This window comes from Lagopus leucura, unplaced genomic scaffold (assembly GCF_019238085.1).
Source record: "Lagopus leucura isolate 7727_CA_CO unplaced genomic scaffold, USGS_WTPT01 Super-Scaffold_73, whole genome shotgun sequence".
Lineage (NCBI taxonomy): Eukaryota > Metazoa > Chordata > Aves > Galliformes > Phasianidae > Lagopus > Lagopus leucura.
The window spans coordinates 27,676,026-27,699,444 of NW_024962252.1; the positions used below are offsets into that span (position 1 = coordinate 27,676,026).

Below are 23,419 nucleotides of genomic sequence, written 5' to 3' on the forward strand. Positions count from 1 at the left end.
TGTGCAAACTTAGTGTTTCAAGTCATTCATCCAAGTCTTTCCTGAGAACAATAAAGAGAACTGGCCCTAAAAGGGAGCCCTGCAAAACCCCAGCAGTGAGTGACCACCAGCCTGATGTAACTCCATATGCCGTATTACCCTTTGAACCCAACATATCAGTTAGTTGTTCACCCACCACATCATGTTTTTGTCTAGCTGTATGGTGGACATTTTGACCAGAAAGATGGCGTGAGAAACGTTAGCAAAGGCATTGCTGAAATCCAGAAAGATAACATGAACTGGTTTCCTTTGGTGGATTAGGTGGGTAACTTTGTTGTAAAAGAGATTTGAGTTTGTTAAACAGGTCTTTCCCCTTGTGAACCCATGTTGACTGCAACCTATGACTCTGTTGGCTTACACTAACTCGCAGAATAATGTTCGCTATAATTCTGCCAGGCACCAAAGTGAGGCTAACAGGCCTGTAATTACCAGCATCGTCTTTCTTGCCCTTCTTGAAAACTGGGATGTTTGCCAGCTTCCAGTCAATGAAACTTCTCCAGTTTCCCAAGACTTGGAAAACTAATTGAGACGGGTCTTGCAGTGATATCAGCAGGCTCTTTGAGTACCCTGGGGTGAATCTCATTGGACCCATAAACGTGTGTTCTTCTGCTGGAGCAACAGGTCCTCTTAAGTTTGAGGCTGACTGGAAATTTGTTTCTGCAGTCATAGTCCACAAGACTCTATTTCAAGTGTAGAGCTTTAAGAAAATACAATAGTGACAAAATATTTTCGCAACCTACTAATCTTTAAATCAGGGCACGCTTTATAATAAACTGCAAGTGCTGTGGTACTGGATATCACATGAAGCTGGAAATTTATCAGGATGCTGGAAGTCTGGGTGGCTTTTGATTTAGACAGCCAAAAATTTTTGTCACATGTGATGTGACACCCTGGAGGTGTTCAAGGCCAGGTTGGATGGGGCCTTGGGCAGCCTGGTCTGGTATTAAATGTGGAGGTTGGTGGCCCTGCGTGTGGCAGGGGGGTTGGAGATTCATGATCCTTGAGGTCCCTTCCAACCCTGGCCATTCTGTGATCTGCTACAACATCAGAAATTAAATACTGAATAGTCACATTTTTAAATGATGTATCTCATTTTATGTGGTTGTCAGCTGTATATTGTAAATTAGCAGCACTCCTTTAATTTTTCTGGTGGCAGTATTTCATACATCTAGAAGATCTAGTCCTGCACTGAGCTACTTGCTGTTCACATTTACAGGTCAAAGAGTGTTGTGATTTTTGGTCTGCTCAGTTTTTAAAAATTAAGGATGAGTACTTAAGGCAGTTTGAAGTGAAAGACTGTGAGCCTATCTTACGTGCTTCACTGATCTGTGAGGTCCTTAATTGTGCCACCCCTTTCTTATCTTAATAGTTGTTTTTTTTGTTTTTTTTTTCAATATGATGTAATATTCTTTACCTTAGCTATTTGGATGATGGATATGTGGATATGGTAGGATTTGTTGTTTATTGCATGTAGGTGTTAACCAGTGTATGCCCTGGTGGTGTCGATAGGTTTGGCCACACATACAGTAAACATGAAGCACCTTACCTCTTTGTTTCGTTCTTTCTGCCACCCTGAGGGGAAACACAGCAGCCTTATCTGGAGAAGGAGGAGCAGTGGGTGTTGCAGCATGAAGATGAAGCATGGTCTTTTGTTTACATTCATATAAGGCTTTGGCAAGAACTCCCTTGCATACTAAGTAGCATGCCTCCAGAACGTGCAAATTTGATAGCAGTACATGAGAGGGATTATAACTACTAAATTCTTCTATGCTATTTTTGAAAAAACTTTGTTCCTGCTTTACCCACCGCCAGTAAATATCCCACATCCTCATCGTCCACCAAAAAGTATGCACTTTTTCAAACAATGCAAATGATTCCCTGTTTACTTTGGCTTATTCCACTGCTGTTGAACTGAAATTTCTTGTACACCACGGAGAATGTATTTTGCTGTATAAAATTTTCAGATGTGAAGTATAGTTCTGTGATTTAACCACGTGGAATGTCAGCCAGAAACGTTCAGATGTGGTTGTCTTGGTCTTTCAAAGTAATAGCTAATGTGAGATTTCAAAAAGGAGTGTAGTTTTGCTTATAGAGGAACTCAAGTAGGTCTTTTTGTGTTGTTAGAGAAGTACTTCACAGACAACATACCTTTAGATTTCCATCTTTGAAACTGATTTTTTTTTTTCTTTAAACTTACTTGTAATCTCTTTGGTTATTTACCTTACTTAGCCTATTCATTTTTTCAGGTAACAAAAGAGAAGTCTGGTTCAAGGATAGCAGAGTAACTGTAGCTCCAAAGGAAGAAAAATATAACTGAAAGGGAGCCTGTCTAATATGATGTGTATTTGCATGTGCATTGTATATACATTTATTGAAGGCAAAAACTTCTTTACCCTTGAAGTGTTGCTAGAGATTGTGCAATTGCCCCATCCAGTCCAGTATTTGGGTATGTGGAAGTGTATCCACTTAGTCTTGTCATTCCTAAGGTGCTTGTCAAGAAAAGTGTTCTAGAATCATTGCTGCAGTGCCTTACTTTCTTTACTCAGGCTGCTACATTTTTTGACATCAGTGCTGGCAATCTTTGTTGACATTCAGCTCCTGGCATCTTCCACTAACAAGCCCCGCATGTATCAGCTTTCTGCCCAGAGAGGGAATCTGGCAGCCCTTCGCCACGTGCCTACAGCTGCACTGTGCTGCTTGGTGATAGCAAACTCAGGATCCTCAATTCACTTTAATTTGCTTGTGATCTATCTGATGATACAAGCTGTGAATGGATCTCTGCGTAAAGCTTGCCCTGTTTTCTGAAACCAGCCTGTTTTGCTGTTTCCTGTGAAGGTATCTGTGTTTTTGGGTCAGTTACTGGCAGATTCTGGAGGAGAAGATTGTGGGGTTGTGCCAGCCGAAGGTGAGCCCTGCCTTCATGAGCTCCATGTGAACATGAGGTACTGGGGTGATCTGACTAAGCAGTGCTTTCACTCCTGAGCCTTACTGCTTGTAATGCAGCGGCTGCTGCCACTGCCTCCTACTTGCTTTTTCAGAGGGTGTTCTTTCTGCCACTGTGTGCAGCTCCTAACAACTTTGTCATGCTTGTTGCTGGTGTAAACGTGCTTGAGGGTAGCCACTGAAATGGGCATTTTGCTAGTTACAGGAGTGCTTTCAGAGGCACAGTTGACCTGTATCTCTGCTGTCCGTCACTTTCTCCCTCTGTTAGTCCCTTGGGCTTAGACAGGAATGGAAGTGACAGTTTGAGGCATGTTTTAACATACTTAAGTAAGCTTGCCTGTATCCAGGTGTCTAAGAGGTAAAGAATCAGATCTTAGGGTCAGATTCTCAAGAAGCATGTAGGCGTGGAGCATACATGTGAAACTCCAGTTAATAGTAAACAGTCCCTTCTAGTATGAAACACTGCTTTGGTATTGCAGGGCTAATTTTAGCAAAGGAGGCTGCTGGATGCAATACTTGAAAGTAGAAACACGTCGTCTGGTGGGTACATTGCTGCTGTGAAATATTTATGTAAGCACTCTGATAACGACTGAGAAAGATAAAAGATGTTGTCTGAACGTTACCTGTATTTTCCACAGTTTAAATCACATATATAATGTATATTGATTTTTGTTGCACAAATGGAAGTGCTTCCACTTTCAGAACATTCCTGACCATGTAAGCTGCAGCTGAAATAAAAAGCACTTTCAATCTCACAGAGGAACAGAATTTTGCTGCTGTGCCCTACACACAGTACTTGGCTTGATTAACAAGCATGTCCTAACTGGGGAGATAAATAACTTAATGAGGCCCAGGGCTGGGGGTAAGATTCTTACTTTTTATGGTTGTAAACGGAGCACAGCAATGATTCATTAAGCAAAACAGAATGAATTTGATTTTATTTGTACACTGACAGTGCTGTGTAGTCTGAGGACAGACAAGGATATCTGTCATACTTGAAGAATGTTTGTGAAGGGTGTGGTGGGCGTAAGTGCTTAATATAGTTCATATAATGGCTTGGAAGTGGCTGATCTATATATATATGAAATACATATTTCACATATAGGTAGCAATAGGTGGCAATACTTAATGCTGAAATTAGTGCCACTGTTACGGTGAAAACCTCTCTGCAGGCTTTATACAGTTTGTCTGAATCTGTATGCATTGCTTTAATGAACAGTGTTCACCAGCATGCCAAATAGTTGTCATTAGATGGTGAATTCTAAGAACTTGCCCACTTGAATTTGTTTTGGTTAAATTTAATTTTATTTTGGTTAACTACTTCTAAGTATATTTTCCAAATAATATTTTGTTTGCTTCAACTTACTAAGCTAGACTTGGATTGGGATGGTGCTGGTTGGGCTTTTGTAGGTTCTGCAGGTGCTTCTGTAATTCCTCCTCAATCCAATTTTCTGATATTAATGACTACATGATGCTTCTGTAAAGTTCCTAGTTGCCTGGGACAGCTCTGGCTGTCATAATCTATCTGTCTGTGACTATCTGTCATAATGGGCTTGTGGTCTTAAATAGTCTCCCATACTCAGATCAGACTCCAGTAGTGCCTCACTTGCTTTTCAGCATGCTGACTACCTGTGAGCTCTCTTTCCTGCCCTGTGAAACTTGAGATCCTCTGATCTGGTTGATACCATATCTTGTTTCAGTATCTCTCCAGGAGGGCAGTTAATTTCTTCTGTTAGGTGTTGCTGTCTGTCTTCGCAGTGCCAGCTGGCAATCCTCTTGGGCCCTGCTTAGCAGATAACCAATTGCTTAAGTTATGTCTGTGGGGAGATGTGGGGTTCCTTCTCCTTCCTTGCACCCTCTCTTTCCTCTCCTGCTCAACTTCACACTTGGAGGTTTTAAGGATATGCTGTCCTGATTTGGTAGCTAACTTTGAAATGTCCTTTGCCACATCAAAGATTGCATTAATCTGGCTGCTTGCTGCAGACTTCTGAAGATGTAGATGTGCCGTACCTTCAATCATATTTACATCAAGTAACAGGTAAACCTAGCATTTCTGATATCAAGTGAGGAATCCTGTTTGCTATATCAACTCTCTAAATGCAAACTTACCTTACTGGCAGAAACTATTTGGCAGATTGATGATGGACAGATCCACTGTATCAGGTTTAAGCAGTCAGCTGAATGAAACTAAGTGGCAGGGTATGCAAGGCAGCATTCCGTACTACTATGTTGAATTTTCCTGGCTTATTTAAGAATCCAAATGAACAGAGAGCTATGCTGAATGTTTTATTACTATGCTAGTCTCTCATTTACTCATAATGTCACCAGCAGCTGGTTTCTGCATTTTCACCTGGGAGGAGGAATTGCTTCTTTTATAAAAGCATAACATTAGATAAGCTCTACTGTTCGTTGTTAAAGTAAGGTGGGCTGTTTTGTTCAACTTCGCTGTTTTACTGCTAGCATCCTTAATCATGTCACCTAGAACAAATCAGTAACTGAAATCAGAGTGCATCTGGCTGTATGAGCATTCGGGAATAGAAGGACTTCTGACAGGAGTTTCTTTGAAGATCCTATGAAACTGAAATCTTGTTCTGATCTGATTATTCTAGTTCATTGGTCTGAATTGCCATATGATACAGAAATACACATTTGCTAATGTTGCTATCTTGTTTATCCAGTCCTCTTTTGCTGTCTCTTCCTTCATGCTTCTGCTGTGCTTTGCTGTCCCTTGATTGCTCTGCCATGATCTGCGGTGCTTTTTTTATCTGCTCTTACAAGGAGATCGTGTTGACTGTGAGAGCAAAACAGATGATATTCCTTTGAGACCCAGGATTCCAGCAGGGAGCACTGGGTGCTGGAGAAACTGTCTTCTGCTGCAGCAAAAGATGGAGTATGTAACTTCTTTGAAAGGTGACTTTGTTTTGAGATTTCCTTTTAAATTAAAATCAGTTTTAACGCAGCTTGTTTGCCAGAAAAAATGAAAATTTTTGGCCTGTAATGACCTTGACTGGAATACCCTTGGTATTTTGTTTTGTCTGTGCTGCAACTTGGCTGTGGTATTGTGACTGCAAACAAGCACACTGAAACGTTTTCTGATTCAGTTTAACACGGATTTTGTTTGTTTTTTCTTTTTAATGAGTGTTTGTTTTGGCAAACAGGAGAATTTTAAGCATGTTCTTAATACTACCATTAGCTAACTCAGGACAGATGTGTGACATAGACAAGGCAGTATTGAATTTGAGTTGCATTAAACTGAAGAGTAGAAGACAGGAATAAACTTAGTTTTGGTTTGCCTTTTACTGTGACAGACTTGTCTGTGCCAAAGAATTAACATTCTGTTCTCTTTTTAATACGTAAAGGCAGAGATGGCTTACTCAAAGTCTAATTTGATAGTTCGAGTTGCATTATATCCCAGGCATAAAGAGTTCACTAATATTGTTATATTTACATATTAAGAGTTACATTTTAATTTGCATGTTGAAATTAGCTGGGCTGCACTTCATTGTTTTTTATTCAGGTATATGAGACATTCTGTGGCAGAAAAACTTTATTGTCCAGAGGACTATTTCTAATTCTCTTCTCTAGGAAAAAAACTTCGACAGAGTTGAACCGATATTGTCAAAAGTATTTTAATTACATCTGACATAAAAAGAGAAAGCATGACTTTTACTGATGGCCTTGACTGTAGGAGCTATGTGAAATACCTTAATGTTGACAAACTTGGTTTCCTGCCATGCAGAAATAGCTGGTTCTGCAGATGAGAGGACAGCAGCTAATGTTGTGTAGTGTTTTGTTTTCTACCTGGTATCAGCAATGCCCTGGACTTTGTCTCCCGTAGTATCCTTATAAATCATAAAACAGCCTGCTTATGCAGGCAATATAGTAAGGTAGCTGAACAGTGTGTCTCAAGGACCTGTGATGTGTAGTACAGAGTCCAGGTGGCAGCAGGCTGCCTGTGGCATCCTGTCTGGCCTTGACGCTGGAGCACAAGCTCTGTGACTTTTTACTGGTGAATGAGATGAGAGGGCAGTGTGCCCTGAGCTGGCTTGCAGATGGTACTGAATTGATGGGAGCAGTCTGCATGCTGGAAGTCAGGGTTACTACTCATAGGGACCTCCACAGCCTGGAGGGATGGGCTAAGGGAGTTCAGCTGAGGCAAGCTGAGGCCCTGCACGTGGTAGGGAACGCCCTGTGCTTTTGCAGCCTGGGGCCAACTGCTGGGGAGCAGCTCTGCTGGGAAAGCCCTGCTGTCCTGCTAGACTGAGAGCTGAGCAGCCCACCCTGTGCATGTGTATTAACATGAGTGCAGCCGTGGGGGAAATCAGTCCCTTTACTCAGCACTTGTGGGGCTGCATTATGATACTGGTGAGAAAGAGCCACAGTAAACATTAGTCAAAAGCAGGAACAGGTTACTCTTAGAGACTGTAGGATCTCTGTCCTTAGGATACTTACTGGGATGAGTATCCTCATAGGGTGTTACTCCAAACAGCTAATTCTAATGTTCCTTCTTTGAGCGGGGTGTTGGATGACGTAAATTGCTGTTTGTTACTGTGAGATTTCTATCTGTTGCACCCTAAAAAGTAAACAGCAACACCCATCATCTTAATGCATCAGGCTACAGTCCGCAGTAGTGCAGAAGTCGTCTGCCTACCAGTTATGCTGCCCTAGGCTTGAGAGCAGGGATCTAAGGGGGAAGTTTTGTATGTTGATGTGAGAACCATACTCATTTTTCCAACTTAAATACGTGTCTGAGTCCCGCTGACCTCCCTGACATGAATGGAAGCCTTCTGTACTTTTGGTGATGGTTGTGATTTTCCTATCCCTGCAGAGTTGCGTGTTCTAATTAGTCCTATTCTAATTAGTTCATTCTATTTAGTTTTTTTTTCTAAAACATTTTTTTTTCTATTCATATGGCAAGTAGGAAAGTAGATTTTTAACTAATGAGCTTTAGGTGTATATTTGTAGTCTTAAATGCTTAGTTTGGCAAGATGGCAGAAGAGAGGAAAGGTAAAACTGTTCCTGAAAGTATAGAATTTAAAATTAAGATAATGCTTTTATTTACTTGCTTTAGAAGCTAAACTGTACAGATGTGCATCTAAAAATGTTTATTTCAGTGCCTTATTTATGAGTGTATGGGGGAGAAAAAAGGTTATCTGTGTTTCCAGATGTGATCTTTAGGCTTTTATATTCAGAAAATGCGAACGCAGACAGAATCATCTGGTGTTACGATGAGGGGAAATTGTCACTCCTTTGGTTTTTGTATGATCAGTGAGCAATTCTTATTGTGCTGGGGGGAGGTAAGTTTCAATTTTTTATGAAACTGTGTGTTTTATGGAAAAAATACATTTCTGAAAACATTTACGATAACTGCTCCGAGGGTAATGCTTTCTGTTTTATTGCATTGGTCTGCTGTGTCAGAGGTGAACGTTGGTGGGATGGCAATAGAGGTTAAACCTTCTGGTCAATATTCTGTTGTTATTGCCATGTGACAGATGGCAGCTGAGAGGCAGTATGAAAACAGGGCGTTTGACATGGAAGCGTGAATGAAGTGAAAGTGTGGCATTGAATTCCTCCATATGGAAGAAGTAGCACCTACTGATCACTCATCAAAGCTTGCTGGATGTAATGGAGGCCAAACAGAGGGCATGAGCACAGTGCTGCAGTGAGTGGTGCATTTCAGCAGTGGTGACAGCGGGTCACCTCCACTGCTGCAGATTTTGACAAGCGTGGCATGCAGAGTCTTGTTCATCTCTGGCAAAAGTGCATAGCTAATGGTGATGACTATGTGCAAAATAATGTTTTGCAGCTGGAATTTTGTTTTATCAATTTGCTGTTGTTGTGCCCTTTGTATCTGTTGTTGTTTTCATGGAAATAAGTAGGAGGCACTACTTTTGGAGCGACCTACGTAATTCCTATTAAGGCAATAAATGTAATCATTAAGGAGGAAAGTCTTGTTAGCGAGGAGTACAAAATTAAAAACTTGTATTTGTTCCTAAACTTTGTGTTTCTTCCTCTCCCTGAACAGACCCTGTTGGAGTATGCAGAGAAGTGGAAAACATCAGAAGATCCTCTGCCCCTGTTGGAGGTGTATACAGTGGCTATCCGAAGTTATGTTAAGGCACGACCTTATCTTACCTCTGAGTGTGAAAATGTAGCCTTTGTGCTCGAACGCTTAGCACTGTGAGTATGTTTTTTGTTTACTAAGCCCAAACTGTATAGTAATAACTTTTCACTGTCTGAATGCTTTCTCAGTTCAGTTTACTATTATAAAAACTCTAAATAGGTTGGTGGTGTGGGTTAATGCTGGTAGGCAGCTAAGCACCATGCAGCTGTTTGCTGAGAAAGGCAAGGAAAGAACAATAAAAAGCAGAAAACTTGTGGTGTGCCAAGATAATAATTATTTAATAAGTAAGTGAGAAGTGGAAGAACAAAACAAGATTTAAACACTTCTCATAGGTAGGCTGATGCTCAGCCAGTTCCTCTGCAAAAGATGGATAACCTTTCCCTTTTGCCCCTTCTTTACTGCTAAGCAGGATGTTGCATGGCACGGAACATCTCCTTGGTTGGTTGAGGTCATATTCCTGGATGTGCCATCTCCCAGTCTCTTGCACATCCCTCAGTCTGTTCACTGAGGGGCAGAGTGAGAAAGGAAGGGCCTTGATGCTGTATGAACAGCGTGGAACAGAAGCTAAAATGGCTGTTAAAGTCACTGTTTTGGTCAAAACACCATACAAGCTGTCATGAAGAATATGAGTTCCATCCTAGCCAGCCCCAGTGCAGCTGGGAGACACTTTCCTTCCTCATGGTGAATGCTGCATATGAGAAAGAATGTCTTTGGTTATTGGAGATGGAGCAGTCTTTAGGACTCCTCTGATGTAGGACAAGTCACCATCCCTAGCACGAAGTACGTTGTTAGTATTGATCCCCACGCAGTGTGAAAATGCATCAATTTACGCAGTTGTTAACACGTTGTTTACAGTGTTGGACTTCAATGAAAAATTCTTTCATTTGTTCTTTTTTTTTTTTTTGTTGGAATTAGTGTTTTCTAGGGAGTCTGCTTTTTCTAAATTATGCAAAAGTATCCAAGATCACCTTCTCTTTATCTGTTCGAACAGAAGAACCCGTATTGCAACTTTGGCATTTTAAACAAATGGCTATTTGGATACTAGAATAAAAAACTGCTTATTATACATTTTAAAAGCAAAAAAATGCATCAGATACTATTCATATTTGCCTTTCAGAAGCTGTATTGAACTTCTGTTATGTCTGCCCCTTGATTTACCTGAAAATAAATGGGAAGAGTTTCAGGCTTTTGTACAGGTGAGTTTGAGCAGTGGAGACTTTCTAGCTTTTAAAATGTGTTGGAAATGTAAGGATATTATGTAGCATGCCTGAAGACTTGTTTCCTATTGGATGATAAAGATCAAACCCTTCAGCTTTAAATTCAGTATACTTTGAAACAATTGCTGTCAATTGTATCATTTGTCTCTTTCATAGTTCATGTAGCAGGTTTGGAGAAAAACTCCTTTTAAATATTTGAAAGAAGTTCACTCTTTAAACTATACTTCTTTTTTTAAAAACCTTTAGAGATGGAACAATATTGTCTAAGTTATTTTTTGCTGTTTACTGTTGTGCACTGGAGGTTTATTTTTTTGAATGATCTATCAAGATCTATCAAGACTTTTAGGTCTTCTGCTGGGCTAACTAGTTGGTTAGGAATTAGAGCTCTGCTTTCAGAGAAGGGTGTTGAAACAAATTGTGCTTCTCAGTTGGCTGGGAGCTTGCAAACGTTATTCCAGTTTTCAAGAAGGGCAAAAAAGAAGACCCTGGCAATTACAGGCCTCAGTCTCACCTTTATGCCGGGCAAAATTATGAAGAATATTACTTTGTGAGTTATTGAAAAATATTTAAATGACAAAGTACTTTGATCAAGTATTGATCAAAGCCAATATGGATTTATGAACTTACGCCTTACTAAGTTAACATCCTTTTATGATGAGATTACATACTTAGTGAACAAAAGGAATGGGAGTTTTGTGGATTCTAGAAAAACTTCTGATACTGTCCCTCATGGTATCCTTCCGGACAAAATATCCAGCCTGCAATTAGGTGTGTATAAATATGATGAGTGAATAATTGGCATAAGGATAGGGCTTGAAGGGTTGTAGAAATGGGGTAATATTGAACTTGCAGCCAGTCACTATTGGTATTCCCAATTTTACAGCCAGTTCTCTTCAGTATTTTTATCAATGATCTGGACACTGGGTTTGAATGCCCGCTAAATAATTTTGCAGATTATTCTAAACTACACAGCCATCAACTGCCCTGAGGCTAGAGAGGACTGAAAGAGAGATCTTGGTAGATCACACAGAGCAATAATCAACTGTATAATATTTAACAAGAGCAAATGCCAGATTCTGCACCTGGGATGGTGTAATCCTGTATGTACTTTATAGATTGGGGTGCAGGTGGCTGTAGTGCAACCCTTCAGAGGAAGGAAGGATGTTATTGATGTTAAGCTCAATGTGCATCAGTAGTGTGCCCCCGCAGCCAGAAGGGCAGACTCTATCCTGGGGCGCATCAGGCACAGTATAGCTAAAGGAAGTTGTTGTCCCAGTGTACTCAAAACTGGTGCAGCCTCATTTTGAGTATAGTGGGCAGTTCTGCACTTCACAATACAAGAAGTATGTAAAAATAGTAGAATGTGTCCAAAGGAGGGCAACAAAAATTATGAAGGACTAAAGGGCGACTTCATGGTGGCCAACATCTCTGTCATCAGGGAAATTGGGATGGCAGGCGCTGATCTCTGCTCTCTGGTGACAGTGACAGGACCTGAGGGAACAGCATAGAGCTGTGTCAGGGAAAGAGCAGGTGGAGATTTGGATGAGGTCCTTCACCAAGAAAGTGGTCGTGGCCCCAAGCTGCAAGAGTTCAGAGACTATTTGGACAATGCTCTTAGGCGCAGGGTTTGAGTTTTGGGGTGGTCCTGCATGGAGACAGAAATTTTACTCAGTGATTCTCCAGCCAGGAAGGGCTGGAGCACTTCTGCGAGGAAGGGTTGAGGGAATTGGACTTGTTTAGCTTGCAGAATAGAAGGCTCCAGGGAGACTTCACTGTGGCCTTCTAGTCCTTGAAAGGAGCGTATAAACAGGAGGGGGAACAGCTGTTTATGAGGGTGGATAGTGATAGGACAAGGGGGAATGGTTTTAAGCTGAGACGGGGGAGATTTAAGTTAGATATTAGGAGGAAGTTTTTCACACAGAAGGTGGTGATGGAACAGATTGTCCAAGGAGGTTGTGGATGCCCCATCCCTGGAGGCATTCAAGGCCAGGCTGGATGTGGCTCTGGGCAGCCTGGTCTGGTGGTTGGTGACCCTGCACATAGCAGGGGGGTTGAAACTTGTAGATTATTGTGGTCCTTTTCAACCTAGGCCATTCTGTGACTCTCATTGGTCCCTTCCAACTCGAGAAATTCTGTAATTTATCAAAATATGTAGTGGGGTAGAGAGAGTGAAATAATTACAGCAAAAAAAGACAAGATACATTTGCTTCATATTTTTCAGCCTAAATAATAAAGGAAAATCCAAAGCTGATTTTCACAGTGATTTTTTACTAGCATCTGTCTAATGCAGATTGACTCCTAAGGGACATGTTTATGCCGGGAGGCTCCATAGTCTTCAGAGCAGGTGGGAAAGTAAAAGAAATGTGAAGAGATGGAAATGAGCAATTTCCTCTTTCAGGACTAGCGTTAATTGTGCGTTGCTATGTAATCCTCAGAGTTTTCAGTCAATTTAGTTTGCTCCCAAATAGAACTCTGCTTCCAGAACAAATCCTGCTATTGAGGTGTGGAAGAAAGTATTTCAGTTAATTTTAGGAATCCAGTCTACCTTCGTCATATTTGAGTAGAACCATCAGGTCTTATAGTTGATGTCACACCAGTATATGTGCAAGAGACTTTTTTCATCCTCAGTTTTCAAAAGGGCAGCACGTTTCAAAATTCTGTTTTCAGAAGTAGCTTTGCTGATAAATCGCACTGCAAGACGGGGATGTTCAGTCCCCCTCCTGAGATTGAGGTTTCTCTGGCTAAATCTTAGGAAGTGGACTAAAAGTAATGCTGTTACAGGCTGCATACTAAGGTTATTTTGATATGCATTTAACTCTTTGTCTGGTGGCTTGTGGAGATTTTTTGTTTGTTTTTATGTAAGATATAAAAGAACATAAAAGACATGTTTCTCTTTCTTTTTAACAACACATTGTTTTGTAAAATACATCCTTCAGGTGGCTCATAAAAACTTGATGGAAAATGGCAGCGGGGAACTGCATATTTTAACTACACTTACTCAAGAGAAGGGAGTGTGGAAGAACCCAGTCTTGTGTAGTATTCTTTCCCAGGAGCAGTTGGATCCCGAAAAAGGTAAAATTTAAAACAATCATTGGAGAAAAAATGAATTTTAATGCATTGGAATATTACTGTTATAAATAAGCCTTTTGTTCAATATAGGTTGTGATTCATTTATAAGCTATATAAATAAAATATATTTTTGTAGCATTATTTGAATTAATAAAACAGTATGTTCATAAAATTTATCAATAATGCAGTGTTAGTAACTTGCATAAAATGTAATCATAGCTGGAGGTCTCTATAATCTGTGTAAGGGGAGATTACATATTTTAAAATTAGGTAAGTTCAGTTTTGCTATACAAAAACCAATTAACATAAGAAGTGAAATTATATTTAAAATGAGCACAGCATTTATTCACCTATAAAATGCAAAGTGGGACATTACTGAATATTAATTTAAACTAGAATTTTGAGATTGACTAACAGCAGTTGCGTAGGGAACAGTGCGCAAACAACATAGATGTACAGTGATATTTTCCTGATTTCTTGTTGCAGGTGCCAGTGATTTGCAATTCAGAATTGCTATCTCTGTGTTAAGAAGTCTTAACTGATTTGTTTTTTAATCCTTTGAGGCTGCCTAATTGCTTTTAGGATCTGTATGAAGCATCATCTAAGCGTCTGTGGCAGAACTGCAGTTCTCGAGTGAAGTAGCTTCTCTTACGTTTAGCATATTGCTCACACTGTGTGATATTCTCTACTTATGAAAAAGTAGACTATTACTTGCATCTTCTAATGAATGCATCTTTTCAGTAAAGTGTGGTTTGTTAGATTGCTATTGTATCCCTGCTTGTCTCTCTGTTGTGGTGTTTTTAGTCTTCCATACTGTATTCCAACTTCACTGGCCATTTCTGATACAAAGGGCTGAGGTTTATTCAGCAATCAAGATATACATGTACTGAATTCCCACTTCGTTCTGTGTCCCTATCATATGATTTCCTAATATTAGGCTTACTTTTCGATTGAACACTGAAGCGGTGTTTTCTTAAAGCCCTGTTTTAGTGTCACTTTGTTCACTGAGTAGTACTATGTGTTTCACAGCTTCATGATATTTTTCTAAGACACAATCTATTTTTCTGCATATAAAGTTATGCTTGTGGGGTTTTTTTTCCCACAGAAATCACTTGGGGTTTTTTATGAGCATTTGCATTTTGGCTGTTGTATCACTTACTAAAGTGCAGTCCTCTTCAGTCTTCTACAATTGACTTATTTTAATAAACTTTTATCAGCAGATTTTGTCACTTTGTGTGCTACTCCATTTTCCAAATGTTTATAAAAGTGCTAGTTTATAAAAGGTCCTCAGTGAATTCACAGAGAGTCTTTCTTCTTTCTCTACTTTCACCTGCTAACTTATCCATGTAAGTATCTGGTTTCTAATACCGAGATTGCTTAGTGTCTTAACAGGCTTTCAGATACTTCCTTTAATACCTTCAGAAAATTGACTGAATCTCTCTTACCCAGATTCTCATAACTCCCTCTGATAAGTGCAAGGAATATATAATATGATGATTTTTACAGAATCATCCTTACTCTTACACAAGATTTGCATTTTGTCCCTTCTAATAATTTATTAATTACATAATACAGAGGTTAGATTGGTATGTGATTTTATAATATTCCAGAATACTCTAATAATAGTAGCTTTGTATCAACCGTCTTTTAGCAGCAGTAAGATGCTTCTAAGAGAGGTGGAATTAGTATTTGATTACCTTGTATTTGAGTGCCTTCTGAACTCACTTGTGAATCTCGTGATGAGTATTCATCTTATCAGTGTTTTCCTAATAAGTCTTCTACTGCCACTGCAGGGGATTTTTTAGTTCTGAATGCTTCTTCCAAGGACTGACTGCCCTTTTGAGTGACTCCTGTTAGAGTTATTACTTCTCTTGATGGTAGAAAATTCTGCCTGCCTAAATTGTACAAGATTACATGTTACGATAAAATGTCATCAAAAGTAAGCGTTACCCCTTCTGCAAAGTCTCACCAGTGTACACAACATTTGCGAGGAAGAAAATTCTAAAGGTAATGACAAGTTTCTTGACTTAGAGCTCTGTTCAGTGAAAAACAGATTTAAATTTTAAAAAGTAAAAATTAAAAAAAAATGTGTGCTTGGTGCTTATGAGTTTATGTGGCTTCCCTGTATTCAAAAGCACTGTTTGCTTTCCCATTCAGATAATGAAGACAATGTACAAACCGTTCAACATTAATTTCAGTTTAATAATCTCCAGAGTATTTGCGAACTTTGCTTTCAGGATTTTGTTCTTTGCTATTACAGATCTCTTTCAAGTAGTCAGCTTGTTACATGGAATGCTATAATTGGCAAATTCAGTGCAGTCTTTACATAACAATTAGTACAAATACATATTTGTTGGAGATCTTAGAAGCATATAGCTTGGAAAAGACATTCCAAGATCATCAAATCCAACCACCAGGCTGATGTACTGAGTCCCATTACTGAACCCTCACCCCTGGTTCCACTTCTCTTAAATCCCTCCAGGAATGGGGAATCCACCATTGCACTGAGCAGCCTCTTCCAATGCTTGACCACCCTCTCCATGAGGAAAAATCCTTAATATCCAATCTAAACCTTCTCTGGTGCAACTTGAGACTGTTTTCTCACATCCTATCACTTGTTGCTTGAGTAAAGAGACGCCCTCCTTGCTGCAGCCTCAGGTAGCTATAGAAAGCAATGAGGTCTCCCCTCAGCCTCCTACAGCTGAAACAGGTCCAGTTCCCCCAGCCACTCCTCATAAGTCTCTTTTTTCCAGTCCCTTCACCAGCTTTGTTGCTCTTCTTTGCACGCACTTGAGCAACTGTAACAGTTGAGACTGGAAATGTTTTTACCTAAGCACCATCCTCTTTTCCTGTCGTCGGTTTTTTTTTTTATTTATTGCATCATCTTAATTTTATCTTATTTTCAGTCTTGTAAGCCTCAATTATGACGGAACCAGTAAAATTTTATCCCATTCAGATTCTGAACCAAATGAACCAGAATACCAAAAGAACAGCTGCTAGAATTCGGTCAGTTATCATCTCGAATATCTCTGCCATTGATTCCTGAAGGTCATTTTGCCTCTTTGCATCTGCTGCAGCAAACACAACTAGGTGTCTGTTTCATCACAGAATTAGATATTTTTTAAATTCTTTGTTTTCAAATTGATCAAATGTCATAGATAGGGTGAAGGACAATTATAACTGACTGGATAACACATCTGATTTGTTCTGATTATAGTCAAGCAAGTATAAACTCTGGTTTACTGGACTCTTGCTCTTCCACTTTTAGGAATGGATTGTTGAATAGATCCCACTTAAATACGAGCCAGAAGTGCCAATTTCATAAAATGATAGGGAAATTGTTCTCTGAGGGCCCTGTCATTAAGTAGTGACTTCTCCTGAGTGCACAGCTCAATTTTCTGATGACTGTATGTCTGGAAGGATCCGCACGCTAAGGAGGTCAAAAAAAAGAAAGACAGTGGGTGCTCAGTTGTTGGAGTGCTGACAAGAACAGTGTACCTGTCACTGATTTATTTGATGCTGATAGATATTCCTACTTCTCTACAAGATGTTAATACAGTGCTATGAACCTGCAGTGTTACAAAATAGTAAAATCTGTCATGAACTGTATTGCAATAATTATAGATGTTATAGATACATATTTGCATGTGTGCATGTATATAAAATGTTTTCAAATTGGAAATACTCTCCAAGTTGCTTGATTTGTCACCTGCTTGAGTGACAAACATTGGTATTGACTGGTTTATTTACCCATCTGTGAACGTAAATGTTGGGAAGTCTGACTTAAGTTACCAGATTGTGTGATAAATGTCACCAAATAAGCCTCTTTGACAATTTCTATAATGATGATAACCCATTTAAGTTGTTTCTGAAGAAAATAAAACTTCTACCTCTGCAAGTGGAACATAGGCATTGTCTTTTCGTCTTTTGTGTACTTATATATACATTTTTATATACTTTGATACCTTTGTGTTATTCTTGACTTGTGACTCTGAAGATAATTTATTTTCTGAAACTGAACTGTCACTAGGGACTTTGAAGATCATCTGTGGGTCCCCATGAGTGGACATCTGGAGCTGATAGCGCTACTTGTGACTGCCCCCCTGAGATTGAGAGTATTCCATTCTTTTTCCTGAAAGAATCTCCTTTTCAGTTTCCTGAATCTGCTTGGTACTGTATGTCCTGTACTGAAGGATGTCCACACAGTTCCAAGAAAAACAGATTTCCCCCCTCAGTATATTTCAGTTCCACAAACTTTTTTTTTTTGCTTCTGATCCTTATCTGTGTCTTTATACAATAGCACCCACAACAGTTATGTCTAGGCCTGCAACTTCTTGGTTCAAATCCTGGTTCCTCACCAGTATTATCTCTTAAAAGTGTGCTCAGGTGCTATCAACTACTTGTTTGTTCATGTACGTTTTCTTGTCCTTTTTTTTGTTCCTAAACCTGTCTCCTGTGTCTTTAAGTAATATTTATCAAATTTTGAGTTTGGCTTATGTAGCATCACGGACAGTTGAGACTTGAGAGATTAACCAAAGTTACGTGATCCCACTGGGTCACTAAGATAGCAAAGTACCAACATTCCCATACAGCATTGCAGAGATCCCTTATGAATATATTGGTAACATTCTTCACTATGGACCACTGCTCAACCGTTTTCCCCTGACCTCAATAGTGGGACTAACTAGTCCCAGTACTGAAGCAGAAAGAAATTTAGAAATACAATTTAGACATACGCAAGTGAAATCTTATCCACATCATTAAGTTCAAGATGACAGCACTAACTGTGATCACTGACAAGTCTGAAAGTGATTCATTTGCCTTAGTACTCAGAACCGTTTTCATATGACTATCAGGTGTTGTATTGCATTTTTGTGTTGACTGGATCTGCCATTGTTTCAGGTTTCAACTGCAGGGTTGTCATTTTTCTTGAGATTGCATCAGAACACTAATGAGCAACCAGTGCTTGTATCTGGAGAGAGGAATTTTCCATGCTTCCCTGCTTCATCGATTTGTAAGGGAAGGAAACCTTAGTAAGATGGTCTTCACTTAGGAGTGGGTCTTTTGTCTTACTAGCCTCCTGAACTATCAGATGTTTCATTTTAGGTCATTCCTAATTTTAGTCGTGATTCAAGTCATGACTGATGTGAATTTGCAACAACCGGAATTTACCTTTCTTGAAGTTGGATACCTAATCTGATGAGCCATATTGCCTAGGATTCCAAAGACTGAAAACTGAAGTATGGCTAAGTATTTTGAGTTGTGTAAGAATCTGTAGAATGGTAAAAACACCATTGCACATCCACCATCTCTTTCTGTCAGTGTGGCTTGCACTCTTCAGCATGAGCCACTCTTTTTCCGTCCTAGATATTGTCATTTCCTTGTAGTTATCGTGAAATCCTCCAAAACTAAGCCCCTGCTGTCATTGCTATCACCTCAGCAGATACTGAGGATGAATGGAGGAACTATCCAGAGGAAAAATGTTCTGAAATAACCATGTAAGAAGGGAGGGTTCTGTTTGGTTTTTCCTTTATCTGATTCTGATTATCCCTAGAGATTTAAACCTTGATGTCAGGAATTAAGTTCTTGAATTTTTCATAGGTTTAAGTGTAGCAGGCACATTTCTGAAGAATGTCCCACTGAAGAGATGTTCAAGGATACAACCATCACTAGTGAGAGATTATCAAGGGAAAGATATTGGATCAGGGAAGGCTAGAATTTAAGCAGCCAGCATGGAACTATTTTGAATAATCAGAGCACCCACCATCAGATACCAGCAACATCACTTAAAAATTAAAAAGTATTTTTTTTAAAAGTGTTTTCATCCTGGGTATATGCAAAGCAGCCACCTGGAACTTCTTTTACCCTTTCACCAGACATTATGCCATCGTACAAGCATCCAGGATTGGTGCTGCATTCAGCAGACTTGTGCTGAGATGTTGTTTGCATGAAGGATTCTGAGACCCAGCTCCAGGTAAATATGAAAGTATCCAGTACAGTTCAGAGTCACCCACAGTGTGAACGCACATGTGGACTAACACTTGAAGATGACTGAGGAGGTTACTTACAAGTAACTGAAGTTCTTTGAGATGGATAGTCCACATGTACATTCACCTCTTGTCTTCATTCATCCTCCCCGGCCAGAGTGAGGTTGTGAAGAAATAAAGGTCTCTGGTAGATTAATTTATATCTACCCAAGAATTGGCAAAGACTAGAGTAGTAGGATTATGAGTGCTTTGAGTAAGGCAAAAAATCATTGCTTTGTGTTCTACAAGTCTTCTAGTCATCCAAAAAGTGATATACATGTGGACTGTCCACCAGGGAGAACTTGTTAATACAAGACTGTGTTCACAGCTTATTCATGCTCTTGTGTGATACTAATCCAAAGATTATCCTTTCTCTTTTTTAATTCATGTATGCTGTAAGCATTACCTGTATTACAGGTCAGTAGTAGTTCTTGTGGACTTGACATAGAATCACTTGGTAGTGATGCTCCAGGTGTGGGATGTGAGGGAATATGAGGAAAAGCATCCAGAAGGTTAGAGTCCAGTATATCTGCGTTTGTCACTTACCAGATCAAAGTGCCATCTGTCAGATGTCATCTGCTCATCTTTTTTCTTCTCATTTTAATTTTATATTTTTAAGTCTATTTTGCATGTGTCTTTCTCAAACGTAAGCTTGTAAATGTCAGTGAATAGTGCACAAAATCAGTATTTACTAGTTCTTGAAAGAATTGTGCTATTGTTAAACTGAAGTATTTACTACAAATTATGTAGATTTTGTACTCGTAAACTGATTTGACCTGAAAAGAAATATAGAAAGCATTTGTATGAACTAACAGTTTGTCTGCAATACCTCTTAAGTAAGACGTCACAGTGTAAAATACATCTATGAAACATTAATAATAATAATCAACAAGCAAAGTCCTGTTTTTAAGACTGTGTACCACCATGGGCTTACTCCCTCAACCTTGGCACTATCTTTTGTCTTAAAATACACTGCATAGTTTATCTATGAAATAAATATAATTAAAACTTGTATTTTGAGTGAGCTTTCAAATATTAACTGTAATGATTAAAATCACTTGGATTAGAATAAAGACTTAAGAGGTAATATGTAGCTTTGACCCTGAGGTCTTCCTGCTTCTTGTTGAGCTGATAGCAGAAAATGTTCTGATGATTATGTAAGGTAAGCTAACTGCAGCAGTAGAACACTAAAGGAAAGGATTATACTGAGGCCTGGTAGCTAAAACAAAGTCTCTAAAATATTAAATATCGTAATTAAATCAGAGTGAAACGTCCTGGATTACCAGTATAGCTTGAAGTCTCTAAAGTCTTCCTGTATCTTGTTACAGAAATAAGGTTAAATGTTCCAATGTTATTTAAAGCAGAGTAGCTGACAGAGTAAACACTGTGGGTGAAGGGATTACTGGTACCTACCTGGTAGGAGGAAGAGCAAAACTAAAGCTGTTGAATGTAATTAATCACTGGGTCATTTGTGGGTTGACAAGAGTATGATTTTTTTAAATAAAGGACTGGAAATTACACCAGAAAAACATTGCTTATGCTATTTGAAAGGAAAGTGTCTCATCATCTTATCATAAATGCAAAAATGACTACCATCTACCAATTTTCTGTTGGTGTGCTGTAGTCGTCCTTTGTTATAGCATGAATAAAAACTGTTTATATCTTCTTCGACGTGGAGAAAAGAAGAGAGTCTCACTTGATTGGATACTGTTACACATCAGTGAGCCATGGATGATCATTTGTAATAGCGTTGAAGATTTCTGAACAAATATCTAACAAGCTGGTTGAAATGATTCAACCAGAAACCTTAAAATGTGTGAAAGATAACGATGAGGTCTAGCTGGCATTGCATCTGCTAAAGGCAGTATTTTCTGCCCTAAATTTACATGCTTCTGATTAAAGAGAATGGCTGACCTAATTTCAACTGCAAGGCAATCTTTTAGTAATACCCTATATAAGTAGCTAGAAGAAGGAAAAATCATGAGATAAAATGGAAGACAGTCATGAATCGAAATCTAACTAGGAAGGGAGGAAGTAAAGAATAAAAGTTTTGTTGTTTTCTTTCAATAAACCTCATGTTCTATACACTAATGTCCCAAATAACAGACTGAGGTAATCAGTTTTATAGATGCTGAAATTGCTTGATTATTTCATCAGGATTTAACAGGACATTGGAAATGAAGAGAATATAATAAACTGGATGTATGGGTAACATGCTGGAAGTGAAATTCAGTGCAAGTGTGTTCAGAGAAACGTAACACATGTTTCTATCAGTATTTTTCAAGAAGAGAGCATTGCAAATGCCCAGATGGTTTCAGGAACAGGTGATGGGAATACTCAAAGGCTGGAAATAATCACATTTAAGTGAAGAGCAGCAGCTTATCCTAATGCCATAAATCTGATTTTTCCATAAAAGAATGATGCAAAGAAGGTTTGTAGGGAAAACAGTCTAAACTTATATTGTGTGTGAATGCATTAAAAAGATTCTTTTCATGCAGTATATAACTATAGCTTGTAGAAGCAGTTGTCACTGGGAGTGATTGATGCCAAAAGGATTAAACAAAACTGATTGTCTGTGCCTATCTGGTTTTAATAAATGTTTTAGGTGTAATATTATGCTTCATACTTCAAAGGTGAAATAATTTTCATCAGAAAATTATTAAAGATCTGGATGAGACCTGAGGTATATTTGTTGGAATGGAAACAACCTTTGTTTCTCCTCTTCCATAGGATTATTCAGCCTTCTACTGAAACACATAGTGCTGGAATAGGCATGGCAGAGTTTTGACTCTAACAGCAGTGTGCTGTTAGAGCAGAATATAATTGAATACAATCTAGCCATTCCCATGGCTTTGAATTTTAAACTGTACACAGTCAAGTGTTTACAAGACAAACCTCTTATTTGGCTGAAAAACTTTAAAAGGGAGTTTAACTTTATTGTATGAATGCATAATATGAAATATTTAACAGTATTTCAAAGAACTTCAGATACTTCGTCACCTTTATCCTTCAGTAGCAAAGTCTTTAAAATGCAGCTTTTAGCAGTGATACAGCACAAAAGCATAAGGAAGGATGTGAGCGTAGTAGTGGCTTCTTGTCCTCTTTCTGTAGAATTATAATTAAGTGGTGCCTAAACATTTTAACATTTATATGCCTTTTTAAACCTGTTTTGCACGCGGCTGTTTTGCCAAGAAATAAGGATGAATTAAAACTTGCAAGTAGAATAAAGGGTTTACTGTAGCACAGAATCCTTGTAGTAAATAAGTACAGCTTTCAAAGATGCTTTTTGTCTATGCTTCATACCTTTTGTACCCTGTTTAATTTGTATAGACTTTGTAGGCTAACCATGAATGATTAAATGCTAACTGTTAATTCTGTGATTTGCTATGAAACGTGTATGTAACTTTTTGGCTTGTTTTTCTTTGAAGTGAATGAATTTTTAGTGTTTGAAGGCCCTGTCCTGCTGGATATGCGTATTAAACACCTCATGAAAACAAAGCAATTAACACAAGCTACTGCCCTGGCAAAACTCTGCTCTGACCATCCAGAAATCAGTGCACAAGGCAATTTCAAGCAAACCTACTTGGTCTGTCTTTGTTCAGGATCACCAAATGAAAAGCTAATGGAGGAAGTAAGTAAAAAATAAAGACTTATTTCTTTATTGAAGATGAAATCACCAATTATAGTTATGTAACTATAGTTATATATAGCTGCTTTCATGGAGAAGATACTTAGATTTAAAATATGATTAATGTACTTTATTTTATTTTTCTTTTCATTTAAGGCACTTTTAAACTGTTAGTAATGATTCTTAATTAAAACATTTGTGGAAGTGGAATACTGGGTCCCTAGTAGATATTTTCTGGCTCTACCACAATGGTACCTTTAATTTTACTTAAAATATTTAAATTTCTGCCTTAGTTCCTGTTAGTGAAGTGGAGATAATGATTTTGCCACTCTTAGAAATCTAACTGTAACTTTCTGCAAAGTACTTTGCACAT

General features: G+C 38.8%; 1 protein-coding gene across 3 annotated transcripts in view; it reads left to right on the forward strand.

The window, feature by feature from the left end:
- The window catches only part of ZNF292 (zinc finger protein 292), a 57,144-nt gene that overhangs the window by 19,570 nt on the left and 14,155 nt on the right, over positions 1–23,419 (forward strand). For 2 of the 3 annotated variants that reach the window (XM_042881858.1, XM_042881868.1), the window contains 4 exons: positions 9,008–9,162; positions 10,224–10,302; positions 13,260–13,395; positions 22,847–23,049. In XM_042881858.1, coding sequence (XP_042737792.1) covers positions 13,278–13,395; positions 22,847–23,049 — 321 coding nt within the window. In that variant the 5' untranslated portion in view covers positions 9,008–9,162; positions 10,224–10,302; positions 13,260–13,277. Of the gene's footprint in view, positions 1–9,007; positions 9,163–10,223; positions 10,303–13,259; positions 13,396–19,268; positions 19,367–22,846; positions 23,050–23,419 lie in introns of those variants that run through there. The other variant, XM_042881878.1, reaches the window with a different exon arrangement.